This window comes from Candoia aspera, chromosome 2 (genome assembly GCF_035149785.1).
Source record: "Candoia aspera isolate rCanAsp1 chromosome 2, rCanAsp1.hap2, whole genome shotgun sequence".
In the NCBI taxonomy this organism is placed as follows: Eukaryota; Metazoa; Chordata; class Lepidosauria; order Squamata; family Boidae; genus Candoia; species Candoia aspera.
In genome coordinates, this window is record NC_086154.1 from 223,383,913 (window position 1) to 223,406,775 (window position 22,863).

The 22,863-nt window shown below is 36.4% G+C and overlaps 2 protein-coding genes across 2 annotated transcripts in view; one reads left to right on the forward strand and one right to left on the reverse strand.

Annotated features, from left to right (window-relative positions):
* ERAP1 (endoplasmic reticulum aminopeptidase 1) overlaps positions 1-16,240 on the forward strand; it is a gene marked incomplete at its 5' end in the record, with an annotated part of 32,367 nt that extends 16,127 nt beyond the window's left edge. Inside the window, 7 exons of the mRNA XM_063293133.1 lie at positions 56-212; positions 1,935-2,119; positions 2,304-2,465; positions 5,083-5,223; positions 5,346-5,427; positions 8,254-8,439; positions 13,064-16,240. Of these exons, the coding sequence (XP_063149203.1) occupies positions 56-212; positions 1,935-2,119; positions 2,304-2,465; positions 5,083-5,223; positions 5,346-5,427; positions 8,254-8,403 (877 nt within the window). The remainder of the gene's footprint in view (positions 1-55; positions 213-1,934; positions 2,120-2,303; positions 2,466-5,082; positions 5,224-5,345; positions 5,428-8,253; positions 8,440-13,063) is intronic.
* CAST (calpastatin) overlaps positions 11,070-22,863 on the reverse strand; it is a 75,935-nt gene continuing 64,141 nt past the window's right edge. Inside the window, exons 26-33 of the mRNA XM_063295400.1 lie at positions 21,720-21,827; positions 21,072-21,173; positions 18,384-18,476; positions 17,737-17,790; positions 16,914-17,006; positions 14,342-14,416; positions 13,031-13,091; positions 11,070-12,816 (exon numbers count right to left, since the gene is read on the reverse strand). Of these exons, the coding sequence (XP_063151470.1) occupies positions 13,041-13,091; positions 14,342-14,416; positions 16,914-17,006; positions 17,737-17,790; positions 18,384-18,476; positions 21,072-21,173; positions 21,720-21,827 (576 nt within the window). The 3' untranslated portion in view covers positions 11,070-12,816; positions 13,031-13,040. The remainder of the gene's footprint in view (positions 12,817-13,030; positions 13,092-14,341; positions 14,417-16,913; positions 17,007-17,736; positions 17,791-18,383; positions 18,477-21,071; positions 21,174-21,719; positions 21,828-22,863) is intronic.

Below are 22,863 nucleotides of genomic sequence, written 5' to 3' on the forward strand. Positions count from 1 at the left end.
TCAGCCCCTTCAAAATATTTTTATTTGTTAAAACAGACATTTTCTATTTCCTCAGTGCTGGAAAACTGTCAATTACAAAAGCTCTTGATTTAACATTATACTTAAAACATGAATCTGAAGTTACTCCTGTATATGAAGGCCTGAATGAGCTAATCCCTCTGTATAAACTGCTGGAGAAGACAAACTTAAGTGACACAGAACAACAATTAAAGGTAAAATGAATTCTATTTTGTTTCTTTTTAAACTTAATAATTCCAAGATGGAGTAATTCAAGGCAAATTCTTTACATAATAACACATCTTTTTGTAGATGGATTCCAAGAATAGCATAAAATTACAACAGAATTGTGCTGATGAGGGGAAAATGTATTGCTGATCTAAATGGGTCTCAGGATATTAATGAAGTAGATCAGGATTGTGGCAGTCAAATGTGGGGGGAGGGATTTATTGCACATCAACCCATAGTCTTTAACCCCAAATTGTATTTTTGTAAACTGGAATAATCCTTCCAGTCATGCAAGATATTTCAATTAGGCAGACATCATTGTTGGAAAGTGGTAATTTTCATACGTTCTTCTCCATGGAGCCCATTGCCATCTTGTGATATCCTCCAGAATCTTTGAGGTTCTGAGGCAAATTTTTGAAACAGGAAACTGAAAACTGAAAATCCCACCCACGCACATGCATACAAACAACATATTGGCAGAATATTCTAGGATCAGGATTGATCATCAGGATTCTTCATCAAGATTGATTGATTGGATGGATATCAAAATGAATCGCCCTTCATTTTATCCCCACAACAATACTCGTGTGAGAGAAGCTTGACTAATGCCACCCAATGAGTTTTCAAGGCAGAGGATGGACTTAGACCTTCCCAGTCCTAATCAACACTGTAGCCACTGTTAACACCAATATAAACACATTCCAGGAAACAGTATTACTAGACTTGTTCTTTATTGGAATATGTTCTTAGTCAAAGTACTTTTACTAGAGCTCCTTCTAGATACAGAATCAGCTGATAAACTTCCAGCCAATTTTCTGCTCTTTAGAAGATGTACAGAAATAGGAAATTAATATGCATTGGTTAAGAATAATCTTCAAAATAAAGTTACGGTTGACATGTAAGGCACTAAATTAATTATATATTATGTGCACCTCATAACGTTGCCCTGGGCAGAGGGTTGGTGTGGAAGACCTGCAAGGTCCCTTCCAACCCTATAATTCTGTGACTGTTTGGATATTTCTCAGTTTCAAGAAATCAAATAACTTGTGAGTTTAAAAAAAATAACCATGCACATCTTCTACATATAAATTCTGAACAGTCTCCAATTCCCTAGACAGAGACAATTGAGTATCTTCCATTCCTTTATAGTATGGCAGATAAGGTAGTAAATATAAAAGCTGCATGGCATGGAGTTTCCAATTATTTCTTTTTGTAATATCCTTTAACCCTTTTTTTTAATAATCCCATTTTTTAATAATCCCTTTTTTAACAACCCCTAAAGCACTGATGATGTTACCCAGTCGGGTAATGAAATGTCTGCAAGCAAACAACCAAGCTCAGAGAGCACCAAGGACTCCACAGTTCAACCCTGAGCTACAGATATATTCTCTTCTGTTGGAATCCCTTCCCTTTGTATAGACTAGGACTCTAACATACAAATATATAGGCATGCATATGTACATGTGATCACAATTTTATAAACAAAATAACATATAATCTGAAATAATTTCTATCTCCATTGTTTATTAAAATAAATAAATCATTCCTTAAACCATAGGGAGTATACATTCTATCCAGGTTTCTGTTTCTGGTTTATGGAAGAAAGAAGCAATATGATTTTTGATTGAATAACAGAATTGTTACTGCTTTAAATAACTGATTTACATTTATTACAAGCTGATTTTTCTTTATTTCACAAATCGCTCTAGGCATACATAGTCAATCTATTTAAAAATATGATTGACAAACAGTCATGGGATGATAAAGGTACAGTGTCTGAACAAATGCTTCGGAGCTCCCTACTTACTTTTGCGTGTATACGCAAATACCAACCATGTGTAGACAAGGCAAAAGAGTACTTCATGAAATGGAAGAAGTCGGATGGAACTCTCAAGTATGTATTTCACTTTTTAAGGCGTGTCTTAAACAATATCTTCCATCTTCAGGGGGAACTCATCCGTACAGGGGTCCTGTAACCCTGGTTGGTGGGAGTAGTACTTTGCAGTTGAATCAAATAACTAACAATAATTTATTAGTATTTTTTTCTCAGAGAATAATATGAGCACAATTTGTTGCAGGTTGCCCAATAATATTAAAATGGCAATATATGCTGTTGGAATACAAACTGATGAAGGCTGGGATTTCCTTTTTAGCAAGTATCAACTACCTGAATTTGACACTGAAAAGAATCAGATTGAAGTTGTACTCAGTCTGAGCAAAAATAAAGAAAAGCTTCAGTGGTAAGTATTCTTCAAATAGCATGGGTATTTTAAATTCCAAGGAACTAGTTCATATAATAACATTACAGCTCCCTCCACACTCATTTCATACATTTTCATGACCATTTAATAGTTATGCAATAACTGTTTCTGGGGGACAACAATTATAATGGAAGTATAATTGTTTAATTATACATTAGTTGCATGTTGTTAATATGTGCTGGACAGAAATGCAGTTTTACATTACTGTTCCACTGGGATGGGGGGGCAGCTCAGACTTGGATGGAACAAGGAAGAATAGACAGATTGTTCAATAAGGAGTAGGAAACAGCTGAGCAATAGCTTTTAATCTTCTGTTCCAGACTGTATTTTCTTCACCTTTACATTTTGGCCTGTTTAGTTTAGTTGTTTTTATTAATATTTAATCACTAGAATTTTCTTTCATTAAAAAAAGCCACTTGCCATTCAAAATCAGCTTTTTTTTTAACGAATAATTTTTATTAGAAGGTTTTACAAAGATTTAAAAACTACCGAAACATAGAAGAAATAGAAAAAGATTACAAAAGGGTAAAAGAAAAAGTGAATAACAAGAAAGCAAGAAAAAGAAAGTTATCTAAAGAAGAGATTTCCGATCTTCTTTACAGCAGTTACAAACATAGCAATTACCATCTCTACCCTCTCATATTACATATCACAGTTCCGTTCTTCCCATAAACAAATCCCATATTATTTTTAATCAATAAATCCCAAAATCAGCAGTTGGCTTTTATCCATTTTCAGTAAAAAGTCTATAAGGGGTTTCCAGTCTTTGATTAAAGAGGGAGCTACAACTGCTTTTATAAAACAAGACAATTTAGCCATTTCTTCAAACTCAGCCATCTTCACCATCCATTCATCCATTACTGGTGTTTCTGTAGTCTTCCGTCTTGGTGCGTATAATAGCCTTGCTGCAGTTTCCATATATAAAACCAATCATCCATGAGCCTTTTCTAGCTTAAGTCCTAATAAGAAAAGTTCCGGTTTCACCTGAATGCTAATTTTTGAAACATTCTGCATCACCATGTGTATTTGTGTCCAGTATCTTTTCACTTTTTGACAAGTCCACCATGCATGATAAAATGTCCCTTCACGTTTTTTACATTTCCAACAGTGATTAGAAGTACCTTTATACATCTTAGACAATTTATCTGGTGTCATATACCAACAGAACATCATTTTTAAAAAGTTTGCATTTAAATTGTAAGACAATATGAATTTCAGACCTTTTAATCACATCCTCTCATTGAGCCATTTGAATATTGTAACCAAAATTCTTGGCCCATTTTACCATACATTCTTTAACTTGCTCTTTCTCTGTTTCAAATCTCAACAAAAGTTTATACATTTCAGCAATCACATGTTTATCATTTGTACGTAATTCATTTTCAAATTCCATTTTATCACATTCTATTCCTGGTACTTTTTTATCTATATTAAGTCTTTCTCTTAATTGTGCATATGAGAACCATTGAAAACTAAATCCCTCTGCAGCCAGTTGTTCTCTTGATTTCATCTTAACCTCCCCATTTTCCTGTGCTAGCAAGTCTTATATGTTAACCCACATTCACAATCAGCTTTTCCAAAACATGTTTTTTCTCTGCTTCTAACTAAATTTCAGTCAACCTTCTGTTTTCTTTCTTCTACATTCCATAATCTTTTATACTTTGTAAACAGAGTAAAGGGGGGAAAAGTTGTCCAGTGTCTGACATAGTAAAATACTTCCTTTCAGTACCTGTATTTCTACTGTGTTACTATGGTCTTCGAGAAGATTTTAAAAATGCAAGAAATTATTAAGTCTCTAAGAAACAAGAAAGTTTTTCTCAGCCATTTTTACAAAAAAAATTCTGATTATGGCTATTGATTGTTGGAACAGATTCTTCAAAAGTTGCCCAGGCCCTTCCACTTGTGCTAACTTGGCACAATTTGTTTTTTCCTCCATTCTTTTCCCTTTTTGGAAAAAAAAGTCAAATTTGGGATGGTACAAATACTCAGCAAAAGGGCAGTAATGACAACTTTGGCTGATACGTTTGTCCTTCTCTAAAATGGGAAACTTTCAAACTTTAATGTATTTTTTTCCTATTTGAAACATATAACAGTATTAATGTTTTGGAAGTTTATTAAAATGTTAAGCCAAGCTAAATACAAAGTGGGAGAGAGGGAAGGTTAATGAAATTAGGAAGCACCTACCGGACTAGAAAAAAAGAAATGGATAAAGTAGTCTAAACTTTCTTCATATTGTGCATATATTCTAACATGCATACAGAGAGAGAGAAAAGAAAAGAAAAATAGTTATTTGTTTGAAATTGATTCCTTTGCATGTAAGTCACTTAGAAGCATGGGATAAATGAAATACTATCTTTGTGAAACAATACTTACCAAGAATGGCTAATGGGGCTAGACAAGAAAATTAGAGCATCATTACTCTTGGGGAATACTAGCTATCCACCAGAGTGGATCAGTGGAAGAATAAATTAAGAGACTGTATTACTTTTGATGTTGCACTCCATGCTCCCTTCAATAAGCTTTTTCTTAACAAACATGCAAATATTTCATGTATCTGTGTTTAATTGAAAAACTTGTTTGATCATGTTCTTTTTAGGTTAATGGATCAATCACTGCAAGGTGACATAATAAAGACTCAGGAACTTCCTTCTATACTTTTGAGTGTTGGAAGGAATCCTTATGGATATCAATTAGCTTGGAAGTTTTTAAAACAAAACTGGCAGAAACTTGTAACAAAGTATGTGTGACCTTTAAGTATTGTTCCAATTCTTGCATTTTATTTTATTTTATTATTTTATTTTATTTTGGAAGCCTACAAAACTTCATTGATGTTTGTTACTGGTTTTGTTTTTTCTGTAGATTTGAACTTGGCTCAGCCTCACTGGCACACATAATTACAGGAATAACAAATCAATATTCCACAAAGGAACAGCTTGCTGAGGTAAATATAGCTTTGATAGTCTATATTACATAAATAACTGTGACACAATATTTTTATCTAAAATCAATTCAAACAATTTATATAGACTCAAATTGGTACAGTATTTAGTAATAATGTTTATACTCTAGTTTTGTGTTTGTGTACATGGACACACATTTGTGCCTTCAAGACAGTCTTGACTTATGGCAACTATAAAGACAAGTCCATGCATTATTTTTCTTTCTTTTTTTCTTTTTTGCAATATTTTTGGAAGTGGTTTGCCATTGCCTTCTTCCTAAGGCTGAAAGAGAGTGACTGGTCTAAGGTCACCCAGCTGGCTTCCATATTTAAGAATAGTTTCTGGTCCACTACCTTTAATCACTACACTAAACTGGCTCTTTTTATTTATTTATATATATACTGTATGTGTGCATACACATACGTATACATATACATACCTATCTATCTGAGACCGCCAAATGATTAACTCATGCCAGCTTACAACAAAACACAACATCACTACATCAGCAGATCAAAATCACTTCAAGCAATAAAGCACAATACTAATCAATTAATTAATACAGTAACAAAATCCAGATTCCGACCTCCAAAGACCCTTTGGAATAGTATAGTTTCATTACCTTTTAGGAGTTCTTCACTAAGAGTATGGGGGCCATGATGGAAAAACAGCATTTCTGGCTGCCAAGTCCCCTTCCCTCATGAAAATGGGAGACCAAAAGCAGTTTCTCCTGGCAAGATGCCCATGGGTGGTGGAGGGTTAATTGTAGTTGGAATAGGTGGCCTTGAAGGTCACTCGCTGCCAAGCCGTGTAGGGCTTTATAAGTCCAAACTAGGACTTTGAATTGCACCTGGAAACAAATTGATAACTAATATAGGCCTCACAAAGTTTGTGTGAAGTGACCAAAGCATTTTGCGCTGCTACGTTTTAGAACATTATCAGTGAAATCAATGAACTAGTCATTTAATTCTCTATGTTACAAAAAATACCCTGCTTAGTTTCAAATGTTTGTCAATTTGAATAAAAAACAAACATCCTTGAAAGCATATGAAACAATTAGTCAAACATTTTTGTCACACTTATAAGAAAGAACCAAGACAGAATTTAGCTATTTTTTCTGTGGAGGAGCCAAATGGGGGTAACTAAACTATATGAAGTTACTTGCTGCTTGTTTATAATTGAGGTAAGTCTTCACAATTTTGCTTAACGCAACATTCATGACAAAACCATGTCGCTGGCTGATTTTGAAAAAGCTAAGCAAGGCCAGACCTGGTTAATATGAGGATTGGCGATTACCGGGAAATTCCAGTGTGTCAGATAAACTAGATGTGATAAGAAACAATTGCAGAAGGCAACAATGGCACACTACTCCTGTACTGTCACTAAGAAGACTACATGGATGTGCTCATGTCGTGACTAGAAGCCGTGTTTACCTTTACTGCTACTTCATGACAAAACCAGCAAGCTTTCAATGAAGGGACTGCAAGATGATTAAGATACAACATTTTAATTCTCAACCTGTGGGATCCAGAATTCTAGGCTGGACACGAAGTATGCCTGCCAACTCTCTTGGTAATGCTTTTTTGTTTGTACGTTTGTGGCAGACAACTTAACAGCATTTCTAGCTCCATTCAGCCATTTGCCAGAATACGTGGAGCACTCTGGATAGGAAAAGAATGGTTTTATGCTTCCACTCTCTACAGCCTCCACATATTTGGACTGGATGTCTGAAGAAAAGCTGTACTCACATTGTCATGAACGCAAGCACACACTCCATGTGAACATGGGCCTTGCAGAGCATTATACTTGCAATTTGAGAGTTACTACTTGATGAAGGTGGTCTGTGTACAGGTCCATGTTTCCTCCTCTCATTGACCTTTTTGCCTTTTTGCTCAGTTACTGCACAAAAAAAGGGGCCACGGTGGCTCAGTGGTTAAGATGCTGAGTCAGAGGACCATTAAGGTCAGCAGCTTGGCAGTTCAAAACCCGTGAGCTGCGTGACAGTGAGCTCCCGTCAGTTTGTCCCAGCTCCTACTAACCTAGCAGTTCGAAAGCATGCAAATGCAAGTAGATGATTGGTACCACTTTGGTGGGAAAATAACAGGGACATGAAAGGAGCCCTCTCGGGCGTCCCCTGGGCAACGGTGACATCATCGGCAAATCTTTTCAATACAGAAGTGCCTTGGTAGGTGCTTCTGACATGAAAAAATAAATGCACAAAAAGTTTATGCTTTGATAGGGTGCACGACATACAAATATCTAGTTTTGAAATGGTATGCTGTCAACACCCATGAAAATGTTTTAACACCCAACTTATTACATGTTGTGTGTGTGTGTTCCTACAAGTTCCATCTGGAACTGAGTGGGGCTTGAGAATGAGTACTTCTGAGATAGCTGCAGCCTCTGACAGGAAGGAGGAAAAAAGTTGCACATATGCCCAGTTTGACAGCTGCCTGCAATGGAGTCCACGTCCATCCAGTTAGGGGAATCATGTGAGGATGGTCCATATCTCTTAGGGAGTGTCTCATCGCTAACCAGGCTCCTCTTCCATCTTGTCAACTGGAAGATATTTTTTTATTTTCAACACCTTTCTGGCTGAAGGCAGAATGCATAGTGAAGGAGAGAGAAGCATAACCAAATAGTTTTGTATGCCGTGCTTTGCACAGTATATTCAGTAGTATGTATATCTTGGGAAAACTAGTTTCCTGTTGATAGCACGGAATGCCCCAAGTGGTTTGATGGAGTGATTTCTAAAACATTCTTTTTCAAATCCTATTAGAAATAATACTGCAAGAATCAGTTGTGTTTCTCTGTGTATTCCTCAATAGGTAAAAAACTACTTCAGCTCAATGGGCAAAAAAACTTCAGAACTCCGTGTTGTTCAACAAGCAATAGAAACTATTGAGGAAAATATGCAGTGGATGGATAAGAACCTTGAAAAAATCAAGACATGGTTACAGATCAATAGCAGAGTGTAAAACTGTATGTGAACTATTGATTCAGAATTAACAGAAGTAAGTTTTCAAGCATATAAATACTGTCTATAAACTGATAGAAAATTCTGCAACAGGATTATTCCTTAATATATTTAAATTTATTCCACTTGGACTAAGTTGGGGTTTGTGGGGAAAAAAAATTAAAGGCAAGAAAATAGTATTGCAGACCTACATGTATATTAATCAATGATAAGTACACCAATTTTTTACCACTATAACTGCTATGTCCTACAAGAGTATTTTTGTAATGCTTATATAGACAACCTTCAAATAAGTTTATATAGGCCATTATTTTAAAATAACTACTATTTTAAAACAATTGTAAAGACTCTGGAGGCTAGAATTAAATCGTATTTACCAATAACTCAATGTTAAAATGAGCATAATAGAGTTGCTTTGCTACTCAGGGCAGGTATAAACTATAAAATACCAGCATGGATATGAGCACAGGGTAAACTTCACTTATACACTGCCTCCCTCTTGTCCATTCTAGTGCAATTTCAAGGAGAGAGGGGGAAAAATCCATTTTGTATTATCTCCAAAATATACACAATTATATACACCATTGTGGTAATTCCACTGTAGTTCTTGGTTAAAGACCATTCATTCAGCAACCATTTGAACTTACAATAGCACAGAGTGAGGGGTACTCACAACTGGTCCTCGAAGCTCTGACCGTCCTAGCATCCCCACGGTCATGTAATCATGATCCGGGCACTTGGCAACCAGCTTACACATACGATGGTTGCCGTGTCATGTGACTGTCATTTGCAGCCTTCCCTGCCAGCTTCCCATAAGCAAAGTCAATTGGGAAGCCAGCAGGGAAGGTCGCAAGACACTCCTGTAAGTCGCTCGCACTCCTGCAGCTTTTTCTCCGAGGGATCTGGCTATGGAGTATGAGATCCTGGAAATCTCGTACTCCATTGCATATGCCTGTAGCACCCCCTACCTGCAGCCACCCTCTGTGCACCCTCCCTCACCTGGCAGCAGTCATCCCTGGCCCAGCTATGCTTGTGCCACGGTGGTCACTTGCACATCCTCCCCCACCTGGCAGTAGCTGGTCCCACTCTGCTTGCACCACACCACGGCAGCCACTTAACCACCCACCAGCCTGTTTGCAAGTCGCCTGGGACTTGTGACTTCCTGCCGGCTTTCCTGTTGACTTTGCTTGTTGGAAGCTGGCAGGAAGTTGCAAGGTAGTCCTCGTTTAATGACGGCAATGAGACTGCCATTCCTAAGCATTGTGGTCACGTGACATTGCACTTTACAGCCGCATTGTGACAGAAATTCTAATCCCAATCACTGTTGTTAAGTGAGGACTACCTGTATGAAGATGCTTGTAGAGTTCTTTCTTGATGACATCTGGCAAAAAAGATCACTTTCAACAAGTTTATTCATTGGGGAAATTTTAATTAGGATATGTTACCACAGGCTTTTACACCTTATTTTTGGAGGAACAGTATAAAAGTAATGTAGAAGGAGGTGTCTATCTCAAGAATGTCATTGTGAGACTATCATGTGCTCAAAAGTAGAAATGTTCAACACCGTCTACGGTAGAGGAAAGGCTGGTGAAGATGATGGAACTTGCGGAGATGGCTAAATTAACATCTTTGATTAATAAATAAATGTAGATACTGATTTTTCTCTAAACAGATTTATAAGGCCACCTAACTCACACATGGTGACTCCAGGTGGCTTACAAAATTAAAAACCATAAAAACACAATAGACACCCCCTGGCAGCAGGAAACACATTATTTATTAAACAGATTTATAAGATTTATACATTTACACATTTATGGCTGATTGGAAACCCCTTACAGACTTTTTGCATGAAATGGAGAAAAAATGCACTTATGATTTGTGGTTTTGATGATTAGAAAAAAAAATTGGATAATAGAAAAAAGTGATTTTTTGTAATTATAGAGTAAGAGTTAATTTTGTAATTGTACTTATATTTGCTGCAGAAGAAATCAGAAGCTTCTATTTCTTTTCGTTCTCTTTTTTCTTTCTTTCTTTCTTTCTGTGTTCCTTTTACTTTTTGTTAGTTTGTGTTAGGTCTTCTATTCTTTGTAAAACTTTTAATAAAATCAAGTTTTTAAAAAAAGAATGTCATTGCTCATTAATGTCCTTATTTCACCCTCACTAATTTGTCTACTTACCCACAAGTCATATATTTGTGTTGTGGTGAAAGGGATTTATGAAACATTTTGATTGATTTCACAACCCTGTTGCAATAGACTACAGTATTCCCCATTTCTGGGAGTAAAGCTTGGAGGTGTATTTTTGCCTTGGGAATGTACCATTTCCAAAGACCTCTCTCCATTGCTAAAATATGCTGAAATACTAGTATTCTCAGTGTAACAAAATGGCAGATAGAGGATTAACCTTGGAAAGAAGTTTCAGTGTTTTAAATGAGATCATTTACCAATGAGTAGCATTGAATTGCAGTCATTAAGAAACAATTCCTAGTGGTAAAATATGTGAAAAGACCGTGATCCAGCAGCAGTGCATAAAAGCAGGGTTGGACTGGACTGTGAAATGTGTATGCCTAAGAATCGGATAACAGGAATTGATGAGATGTAACAAAATATATTTAAGGTATTTTCTGTAGACGTCATGATGCAACAGAATACAAAATGACAAATATAAAGTAATACACAAAATGTTTATTAGTGTGCCACAGTAAAATGTCAAATACAGTTCAGTATTGACATTACGTATTATCAAGGACAGTCTCATTGTCTTCAGTACAAAAGATAGGCTCCAGAAGGAAATACCTTATTGAATCCATTTGAAAAAAAGTAAAAGCAGTGGTAGAAAATGCTCTTTCTGCCATGCTATTTGTTTTATTTCCCATGCAGGTGAAAAGGGATTGCACGATAATATTCCTGGGGAAACTAAACTGGTTAAGTTTATAGAACCAGCTACCTAGGAAGAGGTGTGGCCATTTTAACATGCAAGTCAATAAAGAGATTTCCAAGCATATCTGAATCTGGAACTGGAACTCTATCTATCTCTCGCATACCTTGCAGGGAATACTAAAAGAAAAGAAAGCACTGAAATCTGATTAAGAACTATACCAAAATCAGCTGGGCCATATATGTATAAACTAGGACAGTGTTTCTCAAACTTGGCAATTTTAAGATGTGTGTCCAGCAAAAGTACTCATAGGCAATTGACCTAAATAAGTAGGAAACCACAATGCACATTTAAAGCATTCCTTTTTCTAACAAACTAGCATAGATTCACTGAACTTCACTGAGATTTACAGGCACTGTGGGTAGATATGTGCAAAATTTTGCATTTTTCACTGCTATTAAATCCATAAGAAATATATTTCTTACAAATATAAAGCATTCTTTTCTTCTCAGAACTTAAGAAAATGACAATAAAGACAGTAAGTGTCTAAAAAATGTGAGTTCATCCTTGAAAATACCAAAATAAATGCCTTGCATGCCAAAATAGCCCAATACCAGAAAATGTCCAAGGTACTATCTTTTTTGCGAAACTGCTTTTGTTCAAATGCGGCTGTCCATCAAAAGAAAGACTTTTTGCACTGGTGATAAACATTCTGAAAAGATAAAAATATATTCTTAAAAGGAAGTGTGTCATAAAATTCAACAGCTGAGGCAGAAATTTAAAAACAGAAAACTAAAGTATCCAAATTAGCAGGACAAACAAGGTTGACCTAAGCTAACCAATGCTATTTGTGTATAGAATGTTTAGAGCTGTTCATCTCAACTTTGTGACTCACTACAGAAAAACCCATACAATACAGGATATAAGAAAATCGTAACATTACATCTACGAGGCTTCATGTAAATAGAATCCTCTTACTGAACATCATTTCCTTGCTGTAATCAAATTTGCTTTGCTCCCAAGAGTAAAAACTAGTGTTTCATTAAAAAGGCCAGCAGACAACTTTTTCTTTTTCTTTTTTAATCAAAGGTTATCTTCTCTCAGGGAGCCAGTTGGGGCTTAAGCAAGGGATGGATAGTAGCAGTGGGCACACTCATTCTCTCACTCTTACCAAGGAGCTAGGAAAGAGATCTTACTGTAGCTCTGAACTGATCTCTTGTGATACGCTTCAAAATTAGGCAAAGGTCTGCAGAAAAAATTAGCTCAGGTACAGCCAACAATGGGGGCAGGGGGATTTTTTTTTAATGATTTTTTCCAACTTTGAGGATTGTGGCAGTGATGTATTATCATCACCAGAGACAGCAAGTTTGTTTATGAATGACCTGATTTTACTTGTTTGTAAGAAACGTGGAAAAAGTGTGCCTCTGTATTTTGGTGCTGATATTTGCAGGAGAGGCCTCCAGGGACTGCAAAAAGGGGCTGATGCATCCTGTAGGTTATCCATCTGGTACTTCAAGTGTACAGCAATGGATCCCTAATGGGAAAGATGTAAGAGAACATCTTACAAAGAAGGCAGCATGTTGGGGAAGGCTTTGTAGGACATCAGAATATATGAGTCAAACTAATCTCTGAAATAGTCAAATACTTATCCTGAAGTCAGGGCTTATAAATACTGATTTTCTAAATGTTAATTCATTCTGAATCATGTGTATTATATATGCATGATGGATAGCTTAGAACTGCCTTACCTGGTGACATTTAACTTTTTTTTTGTTTCTCAGATTTTGCACTGGAAGATTGCTCCTTTGCCTTGAAGAGAGGGAAAAGCATCATGACATTAATTACAGCATCCATGTAGTAAACACTGGCTGAGTTCATGTATTGTGTTATGCCATTATGTGTTGTGAGAGGCTTGGGTTTGGCTTAGCATGTTATGTGAAGCCAATCAAAAAGGCATTATTAAGTAAACCATAGTAAAGTCATGTGTTAATCAGGTCACTGAATAAACAATGAAAAATAAAAAACTTGGGGGAAAAAAGTTTGAAATACAGAGTTATCAAAAATCGGGGACTGGAGTAAAAAGCTTTTCATATCTTAAGCAGATGACCATCTCTCTTAAAGTTAATTGGTATTTTCATGTATGTAGGGGGATCCAACTTTTGATCAGTGCAGTGGTACCCAGGTGGTGTGTTTATTTGTTTACCTTATTTGAAAGAAATGAACATAAAAGAACCTGCACTGCTAAAAGCAGTAACAGAAGCAGAGCAATTCTGATTTAAAAAACAATACAAGGACAACGTGTTAATACTACCACCCATACCACTGGCTTTATAAACAGGCTTAAAATGAATTGATATGGATGTCATTCAGTTTGACATGTTAAAATAGTCACTACATATCAATTATCTAGGTATCAGCATTGCCTCGAATATATCGATCCACAGAATTGATACTGAAACTGAATTTATTCTCCCCATTTTACAAATTGGCTGATTTCATTTTGTTCACCAATACTCATACTGATTTAATATCAAAAGTTAAATATTAAGTGCCTTTTTACAAGCGATTATGGACATCATACAAGCATCTGAAAGAGCAAAACGGTCGTCATTTACATATTTAAGTAAGTAACTAAGATAGAAGCTAGTATTAAATATGCCTATGAATTTAGGCAAATAATGTACAAAGCTTCCATAAAATCTCCAGAGTGGCTACTGAAATGTTGGCTTCTGCATGAAATTTAGGAATAACATTTTCATAAGTATGCTTCAGGCTAAGGTACAGTTAGTATATCCAATTGATTATATTCACTCTTCTTTCTTTTTACCCCCCCAGTTTCACATCACCCATCTAACAGTACAACAACAGCTTCATAGTTTCTATTCTAGTAATAGGTGGTGGTAATGAAATAAGATAAAAATCAGGCTTTCTGACTCACAATACAGGATTAAGGAATAAACTTTAAAAATGCACACAAGATGCTCCAGAAATTCCCCAGCTCATAAAAGAGATGAAAGTGGAACTAATCACACTAATCGTTACACTAAACAATCTCTTACCTTCTTGGGAGTTTTGGATTTCTTTTCCTCCTTCCTAGGTGGTTTAGATGAGGCAGCACTTTTTGATTTGTCCTCCTGTGTCCAAAAGATAAAAATGCCTGTTCATAATGAAATAATATCTTTCCAGAGAGCAATGGCATGAGATACATACAGAAAAACTGAAGTTTGTGGATTCTGAGATGGTGACCTGAACCAAGGGTTCAGGCATGTCCAGAGGCAGCAGAAAGGAGGACCTAAAACTAATTGTTAACGGTAGAGTACCAGATAGTTCCATAATATAAGCTTAAGAGACATTATGTTTTTATATAATGCAGCTGCTGAGACTTCAGTTGAGGGAACAGTTGACTGTGGGGCATAAGAAGCTCCTAAGCCCTCCTGCCGAGCACCCCTTTCTCTACTTCTGCTTTATCCATCCTGAGAAAGATATAAGTTTTCTGTAGCTTAGTATTTAAAATTCAAGTTCATTTGTATTTTTCATTCATGGTGTAAGAATAAATTCTTGCATTTCAGTGAGTGCATATAAACATGCACATAGAAAAACTGCCCTTTTTGTATTGTCCTGGAGAGGCAAACAAACAAAGAGAAACCTATACAACTTTGTTGTGAGAAAAGCTTTATTACCAGGAACACACATTTAAAACAACTTGTATTTTTGATGAGTGAAGAGGGGTTTCTTTGGGTAACTTAGAGACAGTATTTGCACTGGATACATTCTTGAGAACTAATAAAATTCAGATTTACAACTAAGAAACAAATGCAAGAAAGGACATTTAATACTTGTTCCATTTGACTCTAAGAAACCTGAATTAGCATTTAAAACAGCCAACACTTTGCTCCATTATTTGAGTTAATTGATGCATGTTCATATGCAAAGACTAGAAAGAAAATGCCACTCCTAAACAGCATTTGTTTATCAAGTCTATTCTTAGCCTTATAAGCCAATGTGGAATTAACCTCAGCTACATTTCTTTACTTGGTAGAATTGCAGTTACCTAAAAATTAGGCCAAACCTACCAAAGAAAGAAGTTGTGATAACACTATATACTAAATATTGTGAATAGAGAGACCATGAATTCCACCTTTTTAAAGCTTAATGAAAAACTCCAGTCCCCAAATGCTCATGAAAATAGGATAGGAAGTAAAAGTATACAACCAAGGTTAAAACAGGAAAAAATGTATACCCTAAAAAAGGCAGATGGCGCTCTAGAGTAATTGTAGGTGAAGGTGAAAGGGCTCCTGTGCAAGCACCGAGTCCTGTCTGACCCTCTGGGGGGACACCACTTTCACAACATTTTCTTGGCAGACTATAGCGGGGCAGTTTGGCATTGCCTTCCACAGTTGTCGCCTTCCCCAGCAAGCTGGGTACTCATTTTACCAACCTCGGAAGGATGGGAGGCTGAGTCAACCTGAGCCGGCTACCCAAGAGAGAATCCAGCATCCGCTGGGATCGAACTCAGGTCGTGGGGAGAGTTTCGGTTGCAATACTGCTGCCTACCACTCTGCGCCACACATAAGCAGAGTATAAATGGAGATATTTACTTATTTAAAGGAGTGGTATTAAATTGACAAAACATTTATTTATAAACTATTTTTCTATTAAACACTGTTCACTGGATCAGAATGAGAGAGAACATGAATATATTTTTTTAGAAATTACTCAGCCACTTGACACAATGACCATGACGAAAAGCCAGAGCTAACCTTGTTTATTACAAGCAGCCAAAATGACATAGAAGAGAATAAGCTTTCAAGTTTCAAAAACTTTTGCTATATGATTAAGAACATGGGTGGTTTTCAAATCAGCCAATGTTTTTCTCTCCCTCTTTTTCCTAGTCTATTTCCTTGATGAAGAATTCTTGAAACACTAAAACTTATAATAAAGGTGTTGATTCTAATAAAGATTGTTGAACTGTACATGCTGGATTTCTTCTGATATATCAATATGGATTTGAATGTACAATAGTATAAAAAAAATTCATTACAAACATATATGCAATGTGGTGTAGTGGTGCAGGTGCTAGCCTAGAAAGCAGGAGATTGAGTTCTAGGCCTCCCTTAGGCATGAAATCCTGTTGGGTGACTTTAGGCCAATCCCTCTCTCTCAGCCCAACCCAATTCACAGAAGTGTTACTGTGGGGGAAATGGGAGGCAGGAGTATTAGGTATGTTCTCCCACTTTGAGTTATGTATAGAAAGGTGGGATAAAAATAATTGTACATTAAAAAATAGCTGATAGTACAACTCAGATTTGGGTCATCTTGGGCTCTTTAAATGGGATTCTTTCTTAAATAGGATTTGTGTTCATAAATACAATGCAAATGTTGTGCAGTATGCTTTTTAAAGGATATTAATCCACAGTGTTCACAGATGCAAAAACTTTTGCTCACAGCAATTCAAGAGTAAATAACAAAGCACAAATCTTGCTCAACAGCAACATGCTTTCATTGACTTGCTGCTTAATAAAACAGAAGCAAGTCCATTTTGCAAATCTTGCCTTTTTTTTTTACATTTGCTCCCTTAATGACAGAATATTAAGACTGAACTAAAGTGCACCTGTCAGAAGAGAGACCTACCTTTGTTGAAGATGCCTGTGAAACAGCAGATTTACCACAATGGTCAAAGTCCCCTGAGAGGGCATCTATGGCTGCTGAATCACTGTCTGGCTTCTGGAATAAAAACAGTTATCCAATTACTCCACATTTTAAAGAACTGCAAAACAAGAACTTTTCAAAGGCCATCTCTCCTTGCCAAATTTAAAAGATAACCAAGCCAAAATGGGAGAAATTTTAGTTATGAAACAATGATTTGTGAGCTTCAAGCATATTTGGTAGAAAAATACAAAGCAAATGAAGCAAGAACTTTCAAAATACAGAAATATCTTTTAGGTACCACAGGTCTTTGTTGTAAGATTAAAATCATCCTTTTCTTTAATGCTTACCACTGGGTCCTACGTCCTGGGGCCTCCCACCTGCCATAGTACATTGGATTAATTGTTATGAAACAGCAGAGAAACACCACACAAGAAAACCCCACCAGGCTGCAGCAGCTTAAGTAATGAAAACAGGGCCGCTCCATTATCACTACCAGAGGACAGCTCCATTTCGTTTTTAATTCAAGTTTGTCATTTTAAGAATCCTGCAACTTTTAAGTATTGTTGTTGTTTCCAATATTGTCAATTCCAGATAGAAGCTATCTTACTTATTATTGGTCTTATGCAAACTTATCAGGGCCCTTTTTCATCTGACCATTATAGAAAATTGTGCTATATAAGTGTGATATGAAGGGATTCATATCCAACATTTTGGTCCTGGAGTTAGACTCATTCACATTTCAGTAAACTAAGCCAGTGTACTAACAAGCAAGCACAGCACAGAGTTTGAAGTAATACATGCTTACCGTTTGTTCTTTGGGTTTCTCACCATCTTTATCTGTTGGCTTTACAGGTTTACCCTTTGAAAAACATACACATGATGAAATAGTAGTTTCATTCTGTAACTCCACCACCAGCCTATTCAACCCTAATCTGTATTTATCTATTTTAAACTATCTAGAGTGCTTGTTGGATTGTTCAGCATTTCCTAATTCTGTTGGTACAAGATAACCTTCATGTCCTTCAACAGTAACACTCTGCATGTTGAAACTTGAAATGTATTATGTTTATAGAAAACTGTCTCTCCAGTTCAAAATAATTTCAAAAAACATGACGGGAGCAAAATACTTTCAGTGTCAAGTAATCTGCCCTAGCTGCTCTAAAGCAACCTTCCCTAAGTGTATATATACCTTTTGGACTCTTTTGGACATAAACTCCCATGATTCTCAGTTAACAGAACCCATAGTGACTAGAGATAAGGGGTGTTCAAGTTCAACACATTTAGAGGACACTAGGATGGGAAAGAGTGCTGTTTAAAAGGTAACACACACATTAAACACTAGAGGAATCCTGTATTTATTAGTTCTTCATATGTTATTCAAAAGTCCATGGGTATGTTTATTTCTTAAAAAAAAAAAAAGTGGTAAGCTTGACTTTAAAAGTATCTATTTACCTTCTCATCCGAGTCCAGAAGATGCCTATACTCGGGAGGGATTGTATCATCTCTTTCTCCAAGTTTGTCTTTATGCTCAGATCTGACTTTTTCCTGTAAAAAGTTTTTTTTAAAAAGACACATTCTTTTAGAAGAGTCTAATGAATCCCAACCACGATTTATAGATGATGGTCTCATCGATAAATCAGCAGCACACTTGGTATCCTCCTCAGAAGTGTGAAAATGTTAAAAAAGTATGTCACAGATTATTAAAATGAAAAAATAAAAATGCCACAAAACATTACAGGTTCAAATATATGAAATATTTTACAATGCCAGCTAAATACAAAGTAACATTACGTATATATTTTTTTGTAAATGAATTCAAGAGATACTAAAAGATTTTAACCCGTTTTTAAGTCAAACGTGTATATTTTCAGTTCTTTTATTTGTGGCTTGGTGCAAAATCTTCTGTAAAAATTAAATCAACACATATACATAAAACACAAATTTGCAGTTTTTGAGTAACGTTTTTCTTGCAGAGTTACAGCTCTGCAATTCAAGCATATTTCAAATAAGCATAAAAATTACAGGCTTAATAATTTATCCTCCAATGCTTGAAAATAATAATACTGAGGTGCGAATTAAATGGAATGACAATAATGCAATAGCTGTTGCTAATTGGATGGTAGCCCCAGAAACAAAAGAAATTTTGTGTTTTTTGCTAAGAGAGCTAAGCAGCATTCCTGGAGAGTAGAAGGGCATAAATTAGAGTTAAATGCATTAGGGTTAATGCATTTAAATACCTTGGGGTGGTCTTCCACTTGAAAGGTACTTGAAATGTACACCAGAATTATGTAGCTCAATCAGCCCTTAGGTCAATGAATGCCATTAAACAGTTCTTTTACGCTGGTTGAGGACAATTAGTACCTGCAGCTTTAAAACTTTTTTAGGCCAAAACATTGGCTCAAATTCTCTATGGGGTACAAATAAGAAGTTATGTGAAGAGGGAGCCGCAGGAAACAGTGCAAACAAAATTCCTGCGATCAATTCTAGCTGCATCCAATGGCACATCAAATGCTCAATTAAGGCTCAAGACAGGAATGCCGTCAATTCAGGTCAGGGCCTGGAAAATGATGATAAATTATTGGCTAAAAATGCAATTCTTCCCAGTTGGTTTGACCTCTCTAGTCCTAACAGATAACTTCTCTTCAGCCTGGGAGCAGGTGGTAGAATATAAACTGGCTTCATATGGGCTCTCTCCACTATTCTTAATATCATTAAGTTAGGATCAAGCTAAGCAACTAATCATTCAAAGAATAAGGGACATGGAGTTCCAGACTGAAGTTAACAGGCTGCCCGAACACAATAGAATTTGTATAAACCAGGTCGTATGAGAACCAGCAACTTGTTTGCTAAATCTAACTTTCCCTAAGCTGAGAACTGCGTTCTTTAAAGCTAGATTCAATATTCTTCCACCTGCACTTCTTCAAGGCAGGTATAGCAAAATCCCTATAGGCAAGCATATCTGCCCATGTGGTGAGGAGGAAGTTGAAACCAACTTACAAGTACTATTACACTGTAAATTTTAGAGGGACATTAGCTCAATCTACATCTTGCCCCAATAGATAAATCCCCTGGGAATCCAGGGAATTTTTACGTTGAACCACCTTCTTCAGGATCTAAAACCATACATTCGGGGTGCAGTAGCCAAATTTTGTGTTGCCGCAATGAAAATAAGACAAAACCGGTTAAAGAAGCAATTACCCTTTTAAAAATATTACTTTTAAATTGAAATATCTTAATTAATAAATTGTTAGGGGATATATATTTTTATTTTTTATTTTATATTTATTAATGTTTTAGACTCACACAACCTGGGTAACGAAAGTATTAATATAGTAATACAGGAGTGAATGCCGTATTATGATGTGATCTATTTTATTAGTTGGTAGTATATTATTGTGTTTCCTTGTTTTACTTTGTTTTTCTCCTTTTAAATTGTGTTGGTCATTGACCGAATAAATATTATTGGATTGGATTATAGGCTGATTATCATTATCATTTATCTAGAGGGCCTCTCTCATATAAGTCAGAAAGCAGATAGAAATATCCTAAAGCCAGAATTATTTCCTCATACTTAAGAAGACAAAATCTTCTAATATGCCAGAAAGCCACAGAATAAAATGAACTCACGGTTTAATTGCAAATTTCCATTTGTCTGCTTGGGATTAGAGCATATTGAGGGCTCTATGAAAACCAATGCAAAATAGTTATTTCTTGGTCCTGTGCAATTCTAAAAAGTAGTGATGTTTTAGATTATTTCCAGTAAAGCTTTATTAAAAGGAACAAAATTACTTTCATGACTAATGTCTGCATTTTGAAAAGCTGAAGTATGTTGGAACTATGCCCCTTTTTAGATAATGATTCATAATCAGAATAATGTACGTTAATTGATTTTCTGTTGATTTTCAAAATTTAAAGAGGCAAACAAAGGGGACAAAAGTGTTCCTAGCAGGAGTAAGCAGTGACTTTAGAGAGCTGATACAGAAAAAATCGTTACTGACTTCTTCAGCAAACTTCCCTGGCTCAATCCGTCTGTCCTCCTGCCAACCTCCCTAGCTAGGGCATCTAGTTTTCTTTGCAACTCTGGAAGACAAGCACAGCACTGATTAGCAGTTTGGGGAGAAAAGTCTGCTCTTTTCTCACCTTTATTTTATCCAAAACTGTTTTGTTTTCATCTGGGTCAGGCTCTCTTTGTCCCAGTGAGTCTGCAAGAAGGTCTGCAGCAGCATCAAGTTCCTTCCTACCCTGACAGATTTAAGAAAAAAAACAAAAACCACATGTATATCCACAATCACAAACTTTTGGGGAGGTAGAAATTATGTAGAGCCAGGTGAAAGATCGCTGAAAGGCTGCAGGGAAGACTACAGTCAGCATTTTATTTCTGCACTTCTGTTTGGCTACAAGCAAGGGAATTCAGCTTCCAATATTTCTAAAACCCTGTTTTAATGTAGTTGTAAATCAAATTTCATTTAACTCAAATGAAGCTTCAGCATTAATAAAAGTACTTCCAATGGAACTCAAAAACACTCTACCAGATTACTCCCTTAGCCAATAAACAGCAATCTGTACAAACAAATGACTATGTGCATGTATCTTTAAATAATTTACAGTTCCTTCCAAACTAGAAGAACCTGGACTTGAAGATCATCCTCAACATTCCTAAAACAACAGACCGCCTAATAAAAACACATTGCAATGCCAATATATCAGGAGATTGATAGGTTGGTGAAGGCTGCTAAAATCTGAGGTTTTAGCCATAACTAAATTATCAGGAAGTGTTACTGGGCTTACTGGGATGACTGCCTGTGTTGCAGCAGATGAATGCACAGCAGCAGCAGCAGAAGAAGAAATAGCCTCTTCCATAGGGACAACAGCAGGCTTGCTGGCAGCGGTAGATTTCTACAAGGAAAGTAAAGGATTCATCAATACATGTAAAAGTAGGGCCAAAAGAAGTACAGCAGCTACACAGAGAACTGTTTCTGACCTGTCCCTAAATGCTTTTCTAAAACTGTGTATGGGATTTGCCAGAAAGTACAAGTTTTTCCTCCCGTAACTACTACTGAAGGGGGAAAGAGAGATGATGTTTACAGAGAACAGGCAGTGCTGAAAGGGAGTAGTGCCACACGTTTAGCCTCACCTAATCAAGAACTGTACCATACACGGACAAAGAGGAAGAAGCAGCTGCAAAGTGGGATGGCTTCTCCCCTCTCCTGTATTGCAGAAAGAGCTAATATTCACTAGGAAAGCAACAGAGAATTTGCTCCACCCTTCTCAAGTTCCAGTGACTACTGAAAACACAAATATCTTTGGAAATCTGATCACCAGCAGCACTTGGGATGGGTTAGGCTCCTGCTGGCTGCTCATGGTGATTTTAAAACCTTTTTATAATACTTCAACAGGGCTTCTTTCATTTATTTTCCTTTCTCTTTTCCACTCAGGCTTGTCCCTCCTCTTTCTCTTGTCTTCTCCTCCCGGTTCAGCTGTACCTTTTGCTCACCTCATCTCCCTATTTTTTTTTCCACTGCTGCTTTAAGTTGGAAGGGATAGATGGACAAGTGTCCATATGTTTGAAAGAGAATGTTTTGTGTGTGTATGTAGCAGGGGTTCATTAGTCTTGCAAAGGTTATGCCTTACTTTATAGGCAAGAAATTTCAATCAATAATTATTAACTAACATTCATTCATTCATCTTTGACCTTTCTTTTCTGAGCAAGACTTCTGACCATTGTGTATATCCATATATTCATATACACGGACATACCTACAAGAGTGTCCTATGAACACATTTATGGATATGAAATCTTCACGCCTGGATTCAGCTACAGTTGGCAATACTAGATTGAAAGGCAAGGAACCTAGGCATTACACAGCATTTCTATGGAGTTCGTAATTTTTCTGTCTTTTTTCTTTTCTAGAACCATCATTTTAAGTTCTCA